Below are 14,701 nucleotides of genomic sequence, written 5' to 3'. Positions count from 1 at the left end.
TCTCAAAATAGAAAGCCTGCTGACAGCTCTGGCTCAACCTCCCAGCATCACCCCTCTCTCTGGGGTTGGGAGGTCATAAAATCATTTATGAAGGCGATTTGGGGGTTTGACATGACATCTGCATTGTCTTATCTTCAGCCAGAAGTCACAGTGTTGGAAAGTCAGTGACTAGCTCCCTGCATCCTCTTCAGTCTTTGCCAGTTGCTCTTGGTGACTTCGGAGGCCTTTTATTTTCAAAACCTTTTCCAAGTATTTTCACCTGGTAGGACTCTGGTGTCTTCAAGAACCTTCTATTTTTCAAACATTTTTCAAGGGTTCATAAACATCACTATGAGAGTATTGGTCTGATAGAACGAAAGCCGTTAGTACATCAAGCTGGAAACTCCTAGGTCTATGTAAGGTAGCTTTCTGTGAGATGTTGTTTGCCCTTGCATGAAATCTATGCTGAAACTTGGGACAAAATTACAAATGTTGTCATGCTTAGTCATTACTGCATGCATCATCATGACTCTAAATTGAGATTTATGTGTGGATTGAGCAGAGCAGATTCCAGGCTTTACACAACTCCCCTCTTAATGAGTGCAAACCCAGTAGATAAGAGAACAGGGGGATTTATTACTTCAGCAGTTGAGGGGAATATGGGAGTTGGTGCAAAAACAGTGTGATTTGTCTGGGTTTAGGGGCCAGCCTGTAATCCAGCTACTCAGTAGGCAGAAATTCAGAGGATTACAACATGAACCAACTCAGCCTAAAACATCTGGACCGATGATGTCTCAAGCAGCAAGCCAGGAGCAATGCAGAGCACACATAATACATACCAGCTTGGAGGCCTAGCTAGGAAGCTGTTTGAATAACTCTGGCCCCAGACAAAACACCGAAGCCTTACCTTGTCAGCTATTTGGCATAGCCAAAGCAAAAAAGGTCTGACTCAAGTGATAGAGTGCCTAGCAACTCCAAGGCTCTGAGTTCAATCTCTATATATCACCAAATAAAAGGAATGAGAGAAAGGAATAAAGAAAGGTAAGGAGGAAGGAAAGCAAGCAAGCAACTAAGCAAGCAAGCAAGCAAGCAAGAGCAGTAACTTCCCCGAATAGAGGAAACATGTCTGTCTTACTGACTTCCTTCCTTCCTTTCTTCTTTCTTTCTTTGTCTCTGTCTCACTCTTTCTCTTTTCTCTCTTTTCCTTTCTCTCTGTCCCTCCCTTCCTCCCTCCCTCCCTTCCCAATTCTTCCCCTCCTCCCTCCCTCTCTCCCTCCCAGCTCCCACTAACATTCCTTTTAACTCTATTGATAAAGATTTCTCTTTTTAATAAGCAACACACTTGATAATTACACACAAGATTTATCTCCCTAGCTGTTCACAAGCAGCACAGATAATAAGAGTAAAAAGCAAGTAATTCCATGAAATACCAGTACCAAAATATATCAGTACACTACTTTTCTCACAGTGGCACATAACAGGCTGTCAGGAAAAGCGCTATGTATGTAGTCCAGCCTGGCCTTGAATCTTGGATTCTCCCCCACATCCTGTGCAGCCCTCTGCATGCTGGGATTCCTGGGAACATCCACACCTGGCTCTGATTTTGTTCCTTACTTTTGGAATTCAGTATCACTTTCCATTTTATGTAGGCGAAGGACAGCACATTCAAATCTCTGGCTCTCACGTCCCAATGTACCCTGATGAACCGGACAGTCTTGCTCTCTCAGAACCCCTAGTGCTATGGACAAAGTGTCTTGGCCATGTGGTGCCATGGGACGCATTCACAGGCTCCAGGGATTAGCATGTGGACTCCAGTGGTTCATTTGTCTGAACCCACAGTCGGTAAGCCTGGCGTTCAGCCCAGCACTCAGTGAAAGCGGAAAATCTACATCCATGGCGCGGAATGAGAGCTGCCTCTTTTCAAAGCACAGATGGGCACAACCAGCCCAAGCAGTGACACACAGCGTGTTCAGAGAGCATCCTGCAGGAGGGTTTCCCTGTTAAGCCACTGAGCTTCCATTTAGGACCGCTGTCTCCATGCTTCCTCTTCTGTAGGACCTATGCTTTTCATCTTCCTCGTCCCCTCCCTGTCTCCTCTGCTTCCTGTGTTCTGGGAAGGACATCGGTGACCAGCATCTTTGTCATTAATTTCCCTTCCTGCAGTGTCCTTCCCATTGCTTTGTTTTCAATGTGTATTTGAAAAATATTGCTCTTTTATTTTCAGTGTTGATTGATGAGGAAATTGTTCTCACAGAGACCCAAGGTACAGGCCACAAGCGCTGTCAACTAGAGGTGCCTGAAATGAAATGTCCCCTTGACGTGTATGGACATATTCCCATCCCCTGGCTCCTGCAGGACGCTCTCAGAAGGCACCGTGGGTCACTGCGGGCGCTGGTGGGAGCCTGTGGGCTTCGAATGGAGGCAGCTCTCACTCCCTGGCAGGGATGCAGATGTCTTGGCAGACCCGTCAGTAGACTCAATTTGGCCACGTCTTGAGTTTGAGATCATCCCTGCTGTGCCCATGACATCAGTCTGCAGTTTGAGTAGATTCCGCAAGGTTACTACCCATATGCCTCCAAGGCGTAGGTGAATCAAATTAATGAGCCAGCGACCAGTTACCACAGCAGCAGCAGACTTAGCAGTCTATGTATTAACCAGCATGGCGGAAGTCCCGCCCCGTGCCCGTGTCACTACTGGGGACCGCAGGAGGGGGCGTGGCATTAGGCTGCTGGAGCATCAGGAGTGAAGGAGGGGCAGCCTAGGAAGTCCCGCCCCACGCTGGCTTCGCTGCCACGGTGGCGCTTCTAAGTGGCCCAGCGGCTGGAGGGGGCGGGGCTTCAGAGGGCAGGGTGTATATATAAGCTGCCTGTTTGGCCATCGGGGAGAAGAGGACAGGGAAGAGAGAGGGAAGCAGGTGGTGCCTGCCTGCTGGAGGAGCAGAGCTGGAGCTGAGTCCAGAGACTGAGGCCTGCAGAGGAGCCCGAAGCCTGAGGCCTGTGGGGAAGCTTGGAGCCTGTGGGGAGGCCTGAGGCCTAGGGCTTGCAGAGGACCCTGAAGCCTGTGGGGAAGCTTGGAGCCTGTGGGGAGGCCTGAGGCCCAAGGCCTGCGGAGGAGCCTGAAGCCTGTGGCCTGTGGGGAAGCTTGGAGCCTGTGGGGAGGCCTGAGGCCTGTGGGGAAGCTTGGAGCCTGTGGGGAGGCTTGGGGCCTGTGGGGAGGCTTGGGGCCTGAGGCCCGTGGAGGAGCCTGAAGCCTGTGGGGAGGCTTGGAGCCTTTGGGGAGGCTTGGGGCCCGAGGCCTGTGGAGGAGCCTGAGGCCTGCGGAGGAGCCTGAGGCTTTTTGGAGAGGTTTGAGGCCCCAGGTCTGAGGAGTGGCCTGGGGGCCTGAGGAGAGTCACAGGCCTGCGGGAAGGAGGAATAGAAAGAAGCTGGCTCCTCCGGAGTTTGGAGGTTAGAGAGTGGAGGTCTGGAGGTCAGGTTTGGGTTTCTGGGTAATTAGCCCAGGACAAGGTAGTCGCAGGCCAGCATGTGGAGGCGGAGGGCTGTTCTGGTTCTGAATTTCAGGTTGTAAATAAAGCTCCTTTGTAAATAAAACCCCTTCCCACCTTTAGCTGTGCCTCTGTGCAGTTTTCTCCATCTCAGGATACAACATTTACTCTGTCTTAAGACATACTGAGTCCTACTAGTGAATGGGAAGAGAATGTTTAAATACTCACTATATAGGGTCACCTTGTCCAGAGGTTCACAGCAGGCAGAATGAATGTGCCCCACACTAGCTGCTTGGGATCGTTGTGCTCTACGCAGGCAGAAGTCAAGCCTAGAAGGAGGGGGAAACACTTTCCGTTTTTTGAGACAGTGCCAGGTGTCTGCAAGCAACAGTGAGATGACAGTGGCCAGGGCATGGTCCTGGCTCTGGAGATGACCATATCCATCAAAGAACAGGAATTCTTCACTCTGAACAGCTATGCTGTTCCATATTCCAAGAAAGAGTGTAACCCCCTCTTGCTGGGCATTCTTGGTTATTTCAGGAAATAACAGGTTTTATAGATTTCTTATTCTAGTTGTCACTATAATGAATTTTGAGGTCTATTTTTCTATGCTTTCTTTGTGTGTGAGTGCTGGGGCTTGATCTCAGGCCCCAGTCACTGTACCTTAGCTTTTTTTGCTGAAGGTTGATCCTGTACCACTTGAGTCACAGCTACACTTCTGTCTTCCTCACTGGTGGTGAGTCTTACAAATTTTTCTGCACAAACTGGTTTCCAAGATCATCACATCCAGCTGGGTGCCCAGGGCCCATGCCTGTAATCCTAGTTACACAGAAGGCTGAAATCAGGGGATAGCAGTTGGAAGCTAGCCCAAGGAGCATAGAAAAAGAAGGAAGTGTAGTTGTGGCCCAAGTGGTTGAGCGCTTAGTCTTGAGCAAAGGGAGTTAAGGACAGAGTTCAAGCCCCAGGACCAATTAAACAAAACAAGAAAAGAGCCTCAAATTTCAGCCTCCCAAGTAGCTAGGATATCAAGCATGAGCCACCTGCTTCTGGCTCAACTCTATACTTGTTTTTTTTTTCTCCTTATTTGTGGCTTGTGGTTGTTCTCAGGACCTTGTGCATGCCAGACAAGCACTCTACCACTTGACCTAAGCTCTCAGAAATTTCACTTTTATTTTGACTTTGGGATAAGATTTTCCTACTATCATTCCTTGCTGACTTGCAGTATCAGGTCTCTTTCCATACTTCTAGCTTGGATTATAAGAATGAGCCACAGAAGAGGGGGGAATGAGGGAGGAGGTAACAAACAGTAAAAGAAATGTATCTGATGCCTAACGTATGAAACTGTAACCTCTCTGTACATCAGTTTGAGAATTTAAAAAAATTTTTGACAAGTCAAGAAAAAAGAGTGAGCCACAGGCCTGACTCATCTACGTATCTTTAATTTTAAAAACATAGTGAGAATATTTTGGAAATATTTGAGAATTTTTCCAAAAATCCAATCTAGTGAGAGTTCTTGTCCTTCCACATGATGTGTTATCCTTGATTTTCTCCAAATCTAGTGTAAGCAGATTCCTTTCACATTATTGTTTTCTTTAAATTTCTATTTTGTTGTGGTGGTGGTGGTTGTGTGTGTGTGTGTGTGTGTGTGTGTGTGTGTGTAGCAGAGTGTTACTATAACATGGCTGGCTGGTCAGGAAAGCACTCTATTGAACACAGTGGTTTGAATCCTGGATCACTAGAGAGTGCTGAGATTCCAGCCATGAATATACTTGCCTAATTCTGATGTGATTCTTAATTTGCATAGCACTTTCTATTCTATGTAGATGAAGTGTAGCTTGTTCAAATCCTTTGATTCATGCGTCTTCTTTCATTTACAAGAGTCTGTGATGCACTTGGGTGAACCAGGGCAGTCTCCTTATCTCAGAATACTTAGTACTATTGTCAAAGTCCCTTGGTCATGTCATGTGACATATTCACAAACTCCAGGGATTAGAACTCTTCTGGAGGTCATTTGTCTACACCCACTAACAGTAAGTCTGAAGGTGGTAATGCCAGGACTCTTCTGTGAGTTCATTGTCTGAGTTCACAAACAATATCCCTGAAGGTAATGCCAGGATCCACTCAACACTGGAAGGATTTCCTATGAAGTTACTTAATAGTTGGGTCTGATCTTTTATTTCTGTACTGCTGTCCCCCATGTTTTCTCTTCTCCAGGATCTGGGGTTGACAGTTTATTCTTTATCTTTCTAATCTTGTCTGATTTTGTCCTGAATTCTGGGAAGAATAGCTCAGTGATTGCCTATTTGTATTTTTTCTTTGTAAATGTGTTATTGTTATTATGAAGGTGATGTACAGAAGAGTTACAGTTACATAAGTCAGGTGAAGAGTGCATTTCTTTTGGGCAGTGCCACCCCTTCCCTTGCTCTCTCCCAGTATTTCCCTCCCATTCCTACCCATGAGTTGTCGAGTTCATTTTCCACATAGTGCCCAGTGAGTACCATTGCTGCAGTTGTTCATCTTTTGTCCTTCCGTTTCTGTGCCTTGCTGTACACACCCAAAGTCATATAAATGAACTATCAAGAACAAAAAGGAAAGAAAGAGAAAAAAGCAAAAAACACCCCCTTGATTCTGTTCCCTTGAGTTCATTTGGATAAATATTATTTTGTATGATTGGATGCACACAGGCATTGTGCTTTTCTGTTCCTCTCCTAAGAGTGTCTCATTGTGTGTGAGTGCCTAGACAATTGTATAATTTATTATTCCCTGTATTTTAAATCTGCCTTCCACATCTGAGAGAAAACATGCCATTTGTCTCTTGACCTTGGCTTAACATGATTTGTTCCATGTCCGTCCATTTCCTTGTAGTTGCCTACTTTTAGCACTCAAATTATTTTCTGTACTATGAGTTTGCTCATTTGTTTTTAATATTCATTTGTAAAAAAAAAGTAATCTTTTCTGCTTTCCTTGTATCTGTTGTTCACCATCATTTTCTAAAAATGTTTTTATAAATTCCTAAGGGAAAGAATTTCTCTGAATTACCTAAACTACAGGTATTACAAAATAAATAATTTCCTTTACTTTGCATGATTATTCTAATTTCCTAAGTGGAAAAATATCCCAGAAACAAGTAATGAGGTGAGATTTTTAAAATCCTGACTTTTGTGTGTAATAAAGCAAGAGTATGGCTTGTGGCTGTATCATATTTCCCAGAGTCTGCCGAAACCTGACCTTTATGCCTGAATTAATACAAAAGAGTAAAAAGAGGGCCCAGAGAACAGGAAACAAAGGCAATTTACTTTTATTGTGGAAGAATGAGAAACAGAATCAGCATTTCTGGGAGTGGCCCAGATGTATACCCTAGGGATTACAGGTACTTGTCTATACATGAGAGTGAGAGATGGGAACACTGAGGTTCAGGGACACAAGTTAGCAAGATACCTTACAAAAACATCCTGAGTGTGGTACTTCCTAGCTAAAATCCCATCTACTTAGGAGGTGGAACTAGGAAGATCTTGGCCCAAGACTGACATGGAAAAAACGATGAGATTGTACCTGAAAAATCAACAACAACAACAAACCAAAAGTACTACTCATGATGGGGGCATGGCTCTTCCTGGAAGGGCAAGCAAAGTCATGTGAACAATTTCCCCAGATGAGGAAGTTTATTTCTTGACAAATTTGTAGACAGAAGAACAGAATGAGGTGAAGAAGATGAACTGATCCTTTAGTGGTTCTTCAGTAAATAAAATGGAATCAAGACATTTATACTTTTTCTGAAGCAAACTATTTCAAGTAACGCCAAAACTCATCATTGAGTTTGCTCTCAACTGTCAACTCTAGGCAGAACTGCTAAAATACTATGACCTCTGAGTGACCATATTCCAATTCCAGGCTCTTTGCCTGCCTTTAAACATTTTCACATTTCTTTCTCTCTCTCTCCGTGTGCATGATTTTACACACACCCATGTGTGCCTGACCTGTGACTTGAACTGAGGGCCTAGGCACTGTCACTGAGCTTATTTTGCTCAAGGCAAGCACTATTACCACTTGAGCTATAGCCCCACTTGCGGCTTTTTTTGGTTGTTAATTGGAGATAAGAATCTCTCAGATTTTCCCTGACCAGGCTAGCTTTGAACCCAAATCCTCAGATTTCAGCATCATGAGTAGCTACAATTACAGGCATGAATTACCAGCATCCAGCCAGATTTATTTAGGTCTTTTTTGTTGTTATTTTTGAGACAGGATTTCACTATGTAGCTCTGCCTATCCTGGCATTCTCTCTCCTGTTTTGATTTCTGAGTGCTGCAATTACAGTTTTGTTCCACCATGTCCAGGTGCTATAAGATCTGTGACTCACAGGGTATGTCACAAACTAGCTGTCTGGAGTCCTCCTGCTCTACCCAGTAGAAGCCCTGGGAGCACAAGGAGAAGCTCCTCTAGGTATCCTGTGCCCATACCGGGGTTTCAACCCTAGAAAGCAGTGGTAGCGGGTGACAGTGGGCTGCAGCCAGAGTCAGTTCCCTCTTTGTTTTGTTTTTGTTGCCAGTCCTGGGCCTTGAACTTAGCCTTAGCACTGTCCCCGGCTTATTTTTGCACAAGGCTAGCACTCTGCCCCTTGAGCCACTTCTGGCTTTTTCTATATATGTGGTGCTGAGGAATCGAACCCAGGGCTTCATGTGTACAAGGCAAGCACTTTACCACTAGGCCATATTCCCAGCCCCACAGTTCCCTCTTTAGACAGCATTAACGGGGTCAAGATGGGAGCCACTGAAGTGCTGTAGGCAAGTGCTGCCACTGGGTCAGCTCTACCATACCCTTAGGTCAGCACTCACTGTGTAATGTCCCTTGCTGCCAACAACCCTAATACCAGTTTCATTCTTGGTGCTGGCTCTTCTTCTTTCTGCATGTTTCCAACTCATCTGCACTTCTATTAATGAAAATCAAAAGGAGACAAGAAAGTTTAGATTCCAGGGAATCTTTATGTAGACCCAAGAAAACATAACTTCAACATAAATGAATGGCTGTGCAGAAAGATACAAATGAAACCCAATGACCTCATATATCTAGATTCGCTCTAGGGAAAATAAGTTAAGAATGGGGCAGAATCTGCTGAGCACATGAAGAAGAAACTTGCCAGGATATCAATACTGGCCTGAGCTTGTGAACTGCGTTCATCCACAGGTCTCCTTTACTGGGAAAATGTAGAGTGAACTAGAATGCTCCTGAGAGTGAGCAACAGGTCAGGTGAGTCTTTCAGAATCAAAGCTTGGGTGTAACTCAGGGAAGGGCTGTTGTGAAAGTCAGTCAGATAGGTTTGTTCTCTAATAATTAACATGCCATGGCAGCATGCCATCCAATGATAATTGATAGCATTAGGTGGCAGCATTTATAAAGCCTAAGAAAGAAACCAGTAGGAGTCAAAGCCTGGGTGGAAAACTGCTAGGCTTCAGAATATAGGCCTTTTGGGAAATGGCTATGGGACTCCAGATGGCCTTTCGAGGATTTGTAGGACTGCTGTGCTTGCTGTGTGTCTTGCCCTGGGCTGAAGGTGGGAAGGTGCTGGTGTTTCCTACGGAAGGGAGCCACTGGTTGAGCATGCGGGATGTGGTAAGGGAACTGCACCATCGAGGCCACCAGGTCCTGGTCGTGGCCCCAGAGGTGAACCTGCACATCAAAGAAGAGGAGTTCTTCACCATGAAAACTTACGCTTTACCATTCACCAAAGAAGAGTATGAGCACTATATGCACAACTTCTCTGAGTTGCTCTTTAAACATGAACATTATCTGAAGAGCTTTTTAGAACACATTAGACAGTTAAAATACATGTCTAAGTTTTTCGTGAAGTCTTGTGAGAACCTGCTATACAACGAGAGTCTGATGAGTCATCTGAAGTCCACTTCCTTCGATGTGCTTTTATCGGACCCTGTTCATCCCTGTGGAGCAGTGGTGGCAAAGTACCTGAATATTCCAGCTGTGTTTTTTCTACGCGCCCTGTTCTGTGAACTAGACGCTGAGGCCACACAGTGTCCAAACCCTTCGTCCTATATTCCTAGGCTCCTGACAAGGCATTCAGACCACATGACCTTCCTGCAGAGGGTCAAGAATTTTGTCTACCCTTTTCCCCTAAAGTATGTTTGTAGTTTTTCTTTTTCTCCTTATGCAAGGCTCGCCTCTGAGCTCCTGCAGAGAGAGGTGTCCGTGGTGGATATTTTTAGCCACGCTTCCGTGTGGCTGTTCAGAGGGGACTTTGTGTTAGACTACCCCAGACCCATCATGCCCAACATGGTCTTCATCGGGGGCATCAACTGTGTCACCAGGAAGCCACTCTCGCAGGTCTGTATTTGTAGAAAGCATTTAAAAAAAAAAACACGAGGGCTGGGGATGTGGCCTAGTGGCAAGAGTGCCTGCCTCGGATACATGAGGCCCTGGGTTCGATTCCCCAGCACCACATATACAGAAAAAATGGCCAGAAGCGGCGCTGTGGCTCAGGAGGCAGAGTGCTAGCCTTGAGCGGGAAGAAGCCAGGGACAGTGCTCAGGCCCTGAGTCCAAGGCCCAGGACTGGCCAAAAAAAAAAAAAAAAAAAAAAAAACACGAAACTTCCTCTCAAGCACTTATGTAACAGCTATCTTTCCATCCTCTGTACTTCTCTTGGTCCATTACTGAGTTCCACTCTGAAGGTGTCACAGTTGCACAGTCCATGTTTGCAATGGCCATTGGGAAGGTGCGGATTCGAATGAGGGTCTGTCACAGGATGGAGGCTGCCAGATGGGGCTTCTTCCATCCCGGGACTTCCTCCTATCTCTGCCTTGTGGATAAGTAAATTTCCTGAGGCTGGGCGGGAGCAGTTGACCATCAGAGGAGCATTGCTTGCAGATTTTTCATAGAATTTTTAAGGAACTAAGCATGATGCTGTCAGTGTGATGTGGTTATTTTATTGGTTCTGCCTGGGAAGGTTTGGGATGGGATCATGCGTCCCTCCAGCACTCAATGGAAGGGGAGGGAATATAATGAATGTTCAGCTTTTCCAACAGCATGTATTAATTTGGTCTATCAACACTTCCAGTACTCAAGAACCTTGTTCAACAAGTGGCCATAGTATGATCAATATTTCTTTTTGTTCTTTGGATACAATCTTATAATGTACGTTCAGTTAGTTTGTTTTGTACGATTCATGCTGAATTCCCGAAAAGGCACTACTAATACTTTTTTCCCTTTTATGTAGTTAATACTTGTGCATACATTTTCATAAATTTTGAATTTTTTACATAGTTTCTAAAATTGTGGAAGTAGATTTAACATTTTCTTCACATTTCTTGGTTATTCTAGGAAATAACACTGTTTGAATCTCTTCATTTGATTGCCACTATTATCAATTTTGAAGTCTATCTTTTCTAATGTGTGTGTGTGTGTGTGTGTGTGTGTGTGTGTGTGTGTGTATGTGTGTGTGTTTACTGGAGCCTGAACTCAGGCCCTTGTCAGTGTCCCTTAGCTTTTTTGGCTGAAAGCTGACACTGTACCACCTGAGTCAGAGCTACACTTCTTTTTGCTGGTTAATTGGTGGTGAACCTTACAAAGTATTCTGCCTAGACTGGCTTCAAAAATCCTCACATCTAGCTAGATACCCATTGATCCTGCCTGTAATCCTCCCTACTCAGGAGGTTGAAATCTGAGGATCACAGTTCAAAGAGATCCCAGGCAGGAAAATTGGTAAGATTCTTATGTCCAGTTAATCACATAAAAAGCAAGAAGTGAGACTGTGGCTCAAGTGGTAGAGTGCTAGTCTTGAGCAAAAGGAGCTCAGGGACATTGCCTAGTTCCTGAGTTCAAGTCCCAGTCCCAGTAATAAAAAGTAAAAATAAAATATCCTCACATCTCAATCTCCTGAGTAGCTAGGATAACATGCGTGAGTCCCAGCTGCTGGCTTGCCTCTCTAATTTTTACTTTTCTTTATTTGTGGCTTGGGGACTTTCTCAGTACCTTGTGCATGCTAGCCAAGCACTCTACCACTTAACTTACGCTCCCAGAAATTTCGTTTTTTATTTTGAGTTTGAGGTCAGGTTTTCCTGTTACCATTCCTTGCTGGCAACACTAGGTCCCGTTACCATAACTTCTGTAATCCTTGGATTATAAGAGTGAGCCACTAGGCCTGACTCCATCTACTTACCTTTAACTTAAAAAAACTGGTGAAATTATTTGGAAATATTTGATAATTTTTCAAAACTCCAGTCTAGTGAGACCTCTTGTCCTTTCAGGATGTGTTATCCTTCATTTTCTTTCCATCTAGTGTAAGCAAATTCTCTTCGTTGTTTCCTTTCGATTTCTGTTTTGGGGTGTGTGTGTGTGTGTGTGTGTGTGTGTGTGTGTGTGTGTGTGTCTTTTTTCCCCTGTATTCAATTTAAGTAACTACATGAATTTTATAGCACACAGTTTTATCTTCCCAATGATAGACATCATCATTCTAAGCTACAAAGCATATGAACTTATGAACTCTATGAACATAATAAAACAATTTATTCTGGGTCAGGTGATATGTACATTTCTTTTGCCTAGTATCATTTGTTCTCTCTTTTTCTCTCATTTCTTCCCTCCCCCAACTGCCCTTGAGTTGCTTAGTTCGCTTTCATCAATGTCCATTGCAGCTGTTGGTCCCCTCTACTGTTTTTTTTTTTACCTGTGTTTCACTCATTCTGTGCCCTCCTACCATCTTCCCTAAGATGTGCCCATGAATACACCATATGTGAGGTAATGAATGTAGAGTCCTCTAAATACTGTTAAGACAAATGAAGGAGAGGTCCTTTGTTTCCTTATCTTTGGGGTTCTTTTCCATCTGTATAGTACTTTATGTACATATGAAGAGGTGGTTGGATCTTACTACTTGGTGCTTTTCTCCCAAGACTGTCCTTTTTTGGTCTCACTGTGTATTGATATCTTGGGTCTTCTTTGGTTTGTCATATCTCATTGCATTTTAATTCTAACACCTAGCATATCAGGGAGACCATATGCCGTTTGTCTTTGTGTTCTTGGCTTGTCTCACTCAACATGATTTGTTGTAGTCCTGTCCATTTCCCTGTGAATGCCATTATTTTATCATTTCTAATGGCTGTGTATAGTTACCACATTTTTTGGATCCATTCATCTGTAGTGGAGCATCTAGGTTGTTTCCATATCTTGGCTATTGTGAACAGTGCAGTAATGAACATGGAGGTGCAGGTGTCCTTGTTGTATCTTGAGTCCTGTTGCTCAGGGTATTTGCCTAGGAGTGGTATGGCTGGGTCGTAGGGTCTGTCTATGCTGAGTTTTTTTGAGGAGCCTCCAGACTGCTTCCCAGAGTGGTTGTACTAGTTTACATTCCCACCAGCAGTGCAGTAGGGTTCCTTTTTCTCTGCATCCCCTCCAGCATTTATTGTCGCCTGAGTTCAGAGTATAGGACATTCTGACTGGGGTAAGGTGTTATATCAGGGTTGTTTTTATGTGCATTTTCTTGACTGCCAGGGATGATGAACATTTTCTCATATGTTTCTTTGCCATTTTTATTTCTTCTTCTGTGAAGTCTCTCTAGCTCCCTTGCCCATTGGTTTATTAGGTTTGAGAGGGATTCGTTTCTTGAGCTCTCTGTAGATGATGAATATTAGGCCTTTGGTCTGTTGCATTGCTGGTGGAGACATTTTCCCAATTGGTTGGCTGTCTTTAGCTGTGCAGAAACGTTTTATTTTAATGTAGTCCCATTTGCCCAATCTCTTTCCAATCTGTTGTGCCCCTGGGACTCTGTTCAGGAAGTTCCTGTCTGGGCCTATAAGTTCTAATGTCTCTCCTACTCTGTCCTGCAGTAGTTTCAGAGTTTCAGGTCATATGCTGAGGTCCCTTAATCCATTTTGAGTTGATGTTAGCACACGGTGACAGACTGGGATCTATTTTGAGTTTTCTGCATGTGGCTGCCCAGTTTTCCCAGCACCAATAGTTGAAAAGGCTGTGGTTTTTCCCTTGTATGTCTTTGGCTCCTTTGTCAAATATCATCTGGCTGTAAGTATGTGGTTTTATTTCTGAGTCTTCTACCCGATTCCATTGATCCTCAGGTCTATTTTTGTGTCCATACCAAGATGTTTTTGTTATTATGGGTCTGCAATAAAGCTTGAAATCTGGTATTGTGATACCTCCTGCACTGCTTCTTTTGCCTAGAGTTGCTTCGGTTATTCTAGGTCTTTTGTTGTTCCATATGAATTTTTGGATTGTTTCCTCTACTTCAGTAAAGAATGTCATTGGGATTTTGATGGGGATTGTGTTGAATTTGTATTATCATCTTTGGCAGTATGGCCATTTTTACAATATTGATTCTCCCTATCCATGAGCATGGAAGGTCTGTCCATTTCCTGGTGTTCTCTTTGATTTCTCTCTTTATATTTTTATAGTTTTCACTAAATAGATCTTTGATTAGGTTAATTCCTAGATATTTTATTCTTTTATTAAGCTATTGTGAATGGTATTGTTCCCATGATTTCCTTTTCTGCTTGGCTGTTATTGGTGTACAGAAAGGCTGCTGATTTTTGTGGATTAATTTTGTATCCTGCTACTTTGCCAAAATGGTTTATTAGTTATAGGAGTTGGGGAGTTTTTTGGATCCTTCAGGTATAAGATCATGTCATCTGCAACTAGGGATAGTTTGATTTCTTCTTTCCGTATGTGGATCCCTTTACTGTCCTTTTCTTGCCTTATTGCTCTGGCTAGGGAATTCCAGAACTATATTGAATAGAAATGGAGAAAGTGGGCATCCTTGTCTTGTTCCTGATTTTAGGGGAAATGGTTTTAATTTTTCCCCATTCAATATGATTTTAGCAGCTGGTCTGTGTTATACGGCTTCTATTGTTTAAAAAATGTTCCTTGTATTCCTATTTTCTCCAGGGCTTTTAACATGAATAGGTGTTGTATTTTGTCTAAGGCTTTTTGGGCATCAACTGAGATAATGATGTGATTCTTGGTCTTAGCTCTGTTAATGTGGTAAATTACATTTATTGATTTACACATGTTAAACCAGCCTTGCATCTGTGGAATGAAGCCTACTTGGTCATGATGTATGATTTTTAAATGTGTGTACGATGTATGATTTGTTTCTGGATTCTGTTTGGCTAATGCTTCATTGAGGAGGTTTGTATCTATGTTCATAAGGGAGATTGAGTTCTCTTTGTTGGGTCATTGCCTGGTTTGGGAATGAATATGATATTAGCTTCATAGAGTAAGTTTG

The 14,701-nt window shown here is 43.7% G+C and overlaps 1 protein-coding gene across 11 annotated transcripts in view; it reads left to right on the top strand.

Annotated features, from left to right (window-relative positions):
* LOC125350169 (UDP-glucuronosyltransferase 1A7) overlaps window positions 1-14,701 on the top strand; it is a 193,071-nt gene that overhangs the window by 126,789 nt on the left and 51,581 nt on the right. Inside the window, exon 1 of one of the 11 annotated variants that reach the window (XM_048344488.1) lies at window positions 8,918-9,796. The exons of the other annotated variants lie outside the window; for them this stretch is intronic. Coding sequence (XP_048200445.1) covers window positions 8,933-9,796 — 864 coding nt within the window. The 5' untranslated portion in view covers window positions 8,918-8,932. Of the gene's footprint in view, window positions 1-8,917; window positions 9,797-14,701 lie in introns of those variants that run through there. 11 annotated transcript variants of the gene reach the window in all.

Source organism: Perognathus longimembris, chromosome 4 (genome assembly GCF_023159225.1).
Source record: "Perognathus longimembris pacificus isolate PPM17 chromosome 4, ASM2315922v1, whole genome shotgun sequence".
In the NCBI taxonomy this organism is placed as follows: Eukaryota; Metazoa; Chordata; class Mammalia; order Rodentia; family Heteromyidae; genus Perognathus; species Perognathus longimembris.
This window is presented reverse-complemented; position numbering and strand designations above follow the sequence as displayed.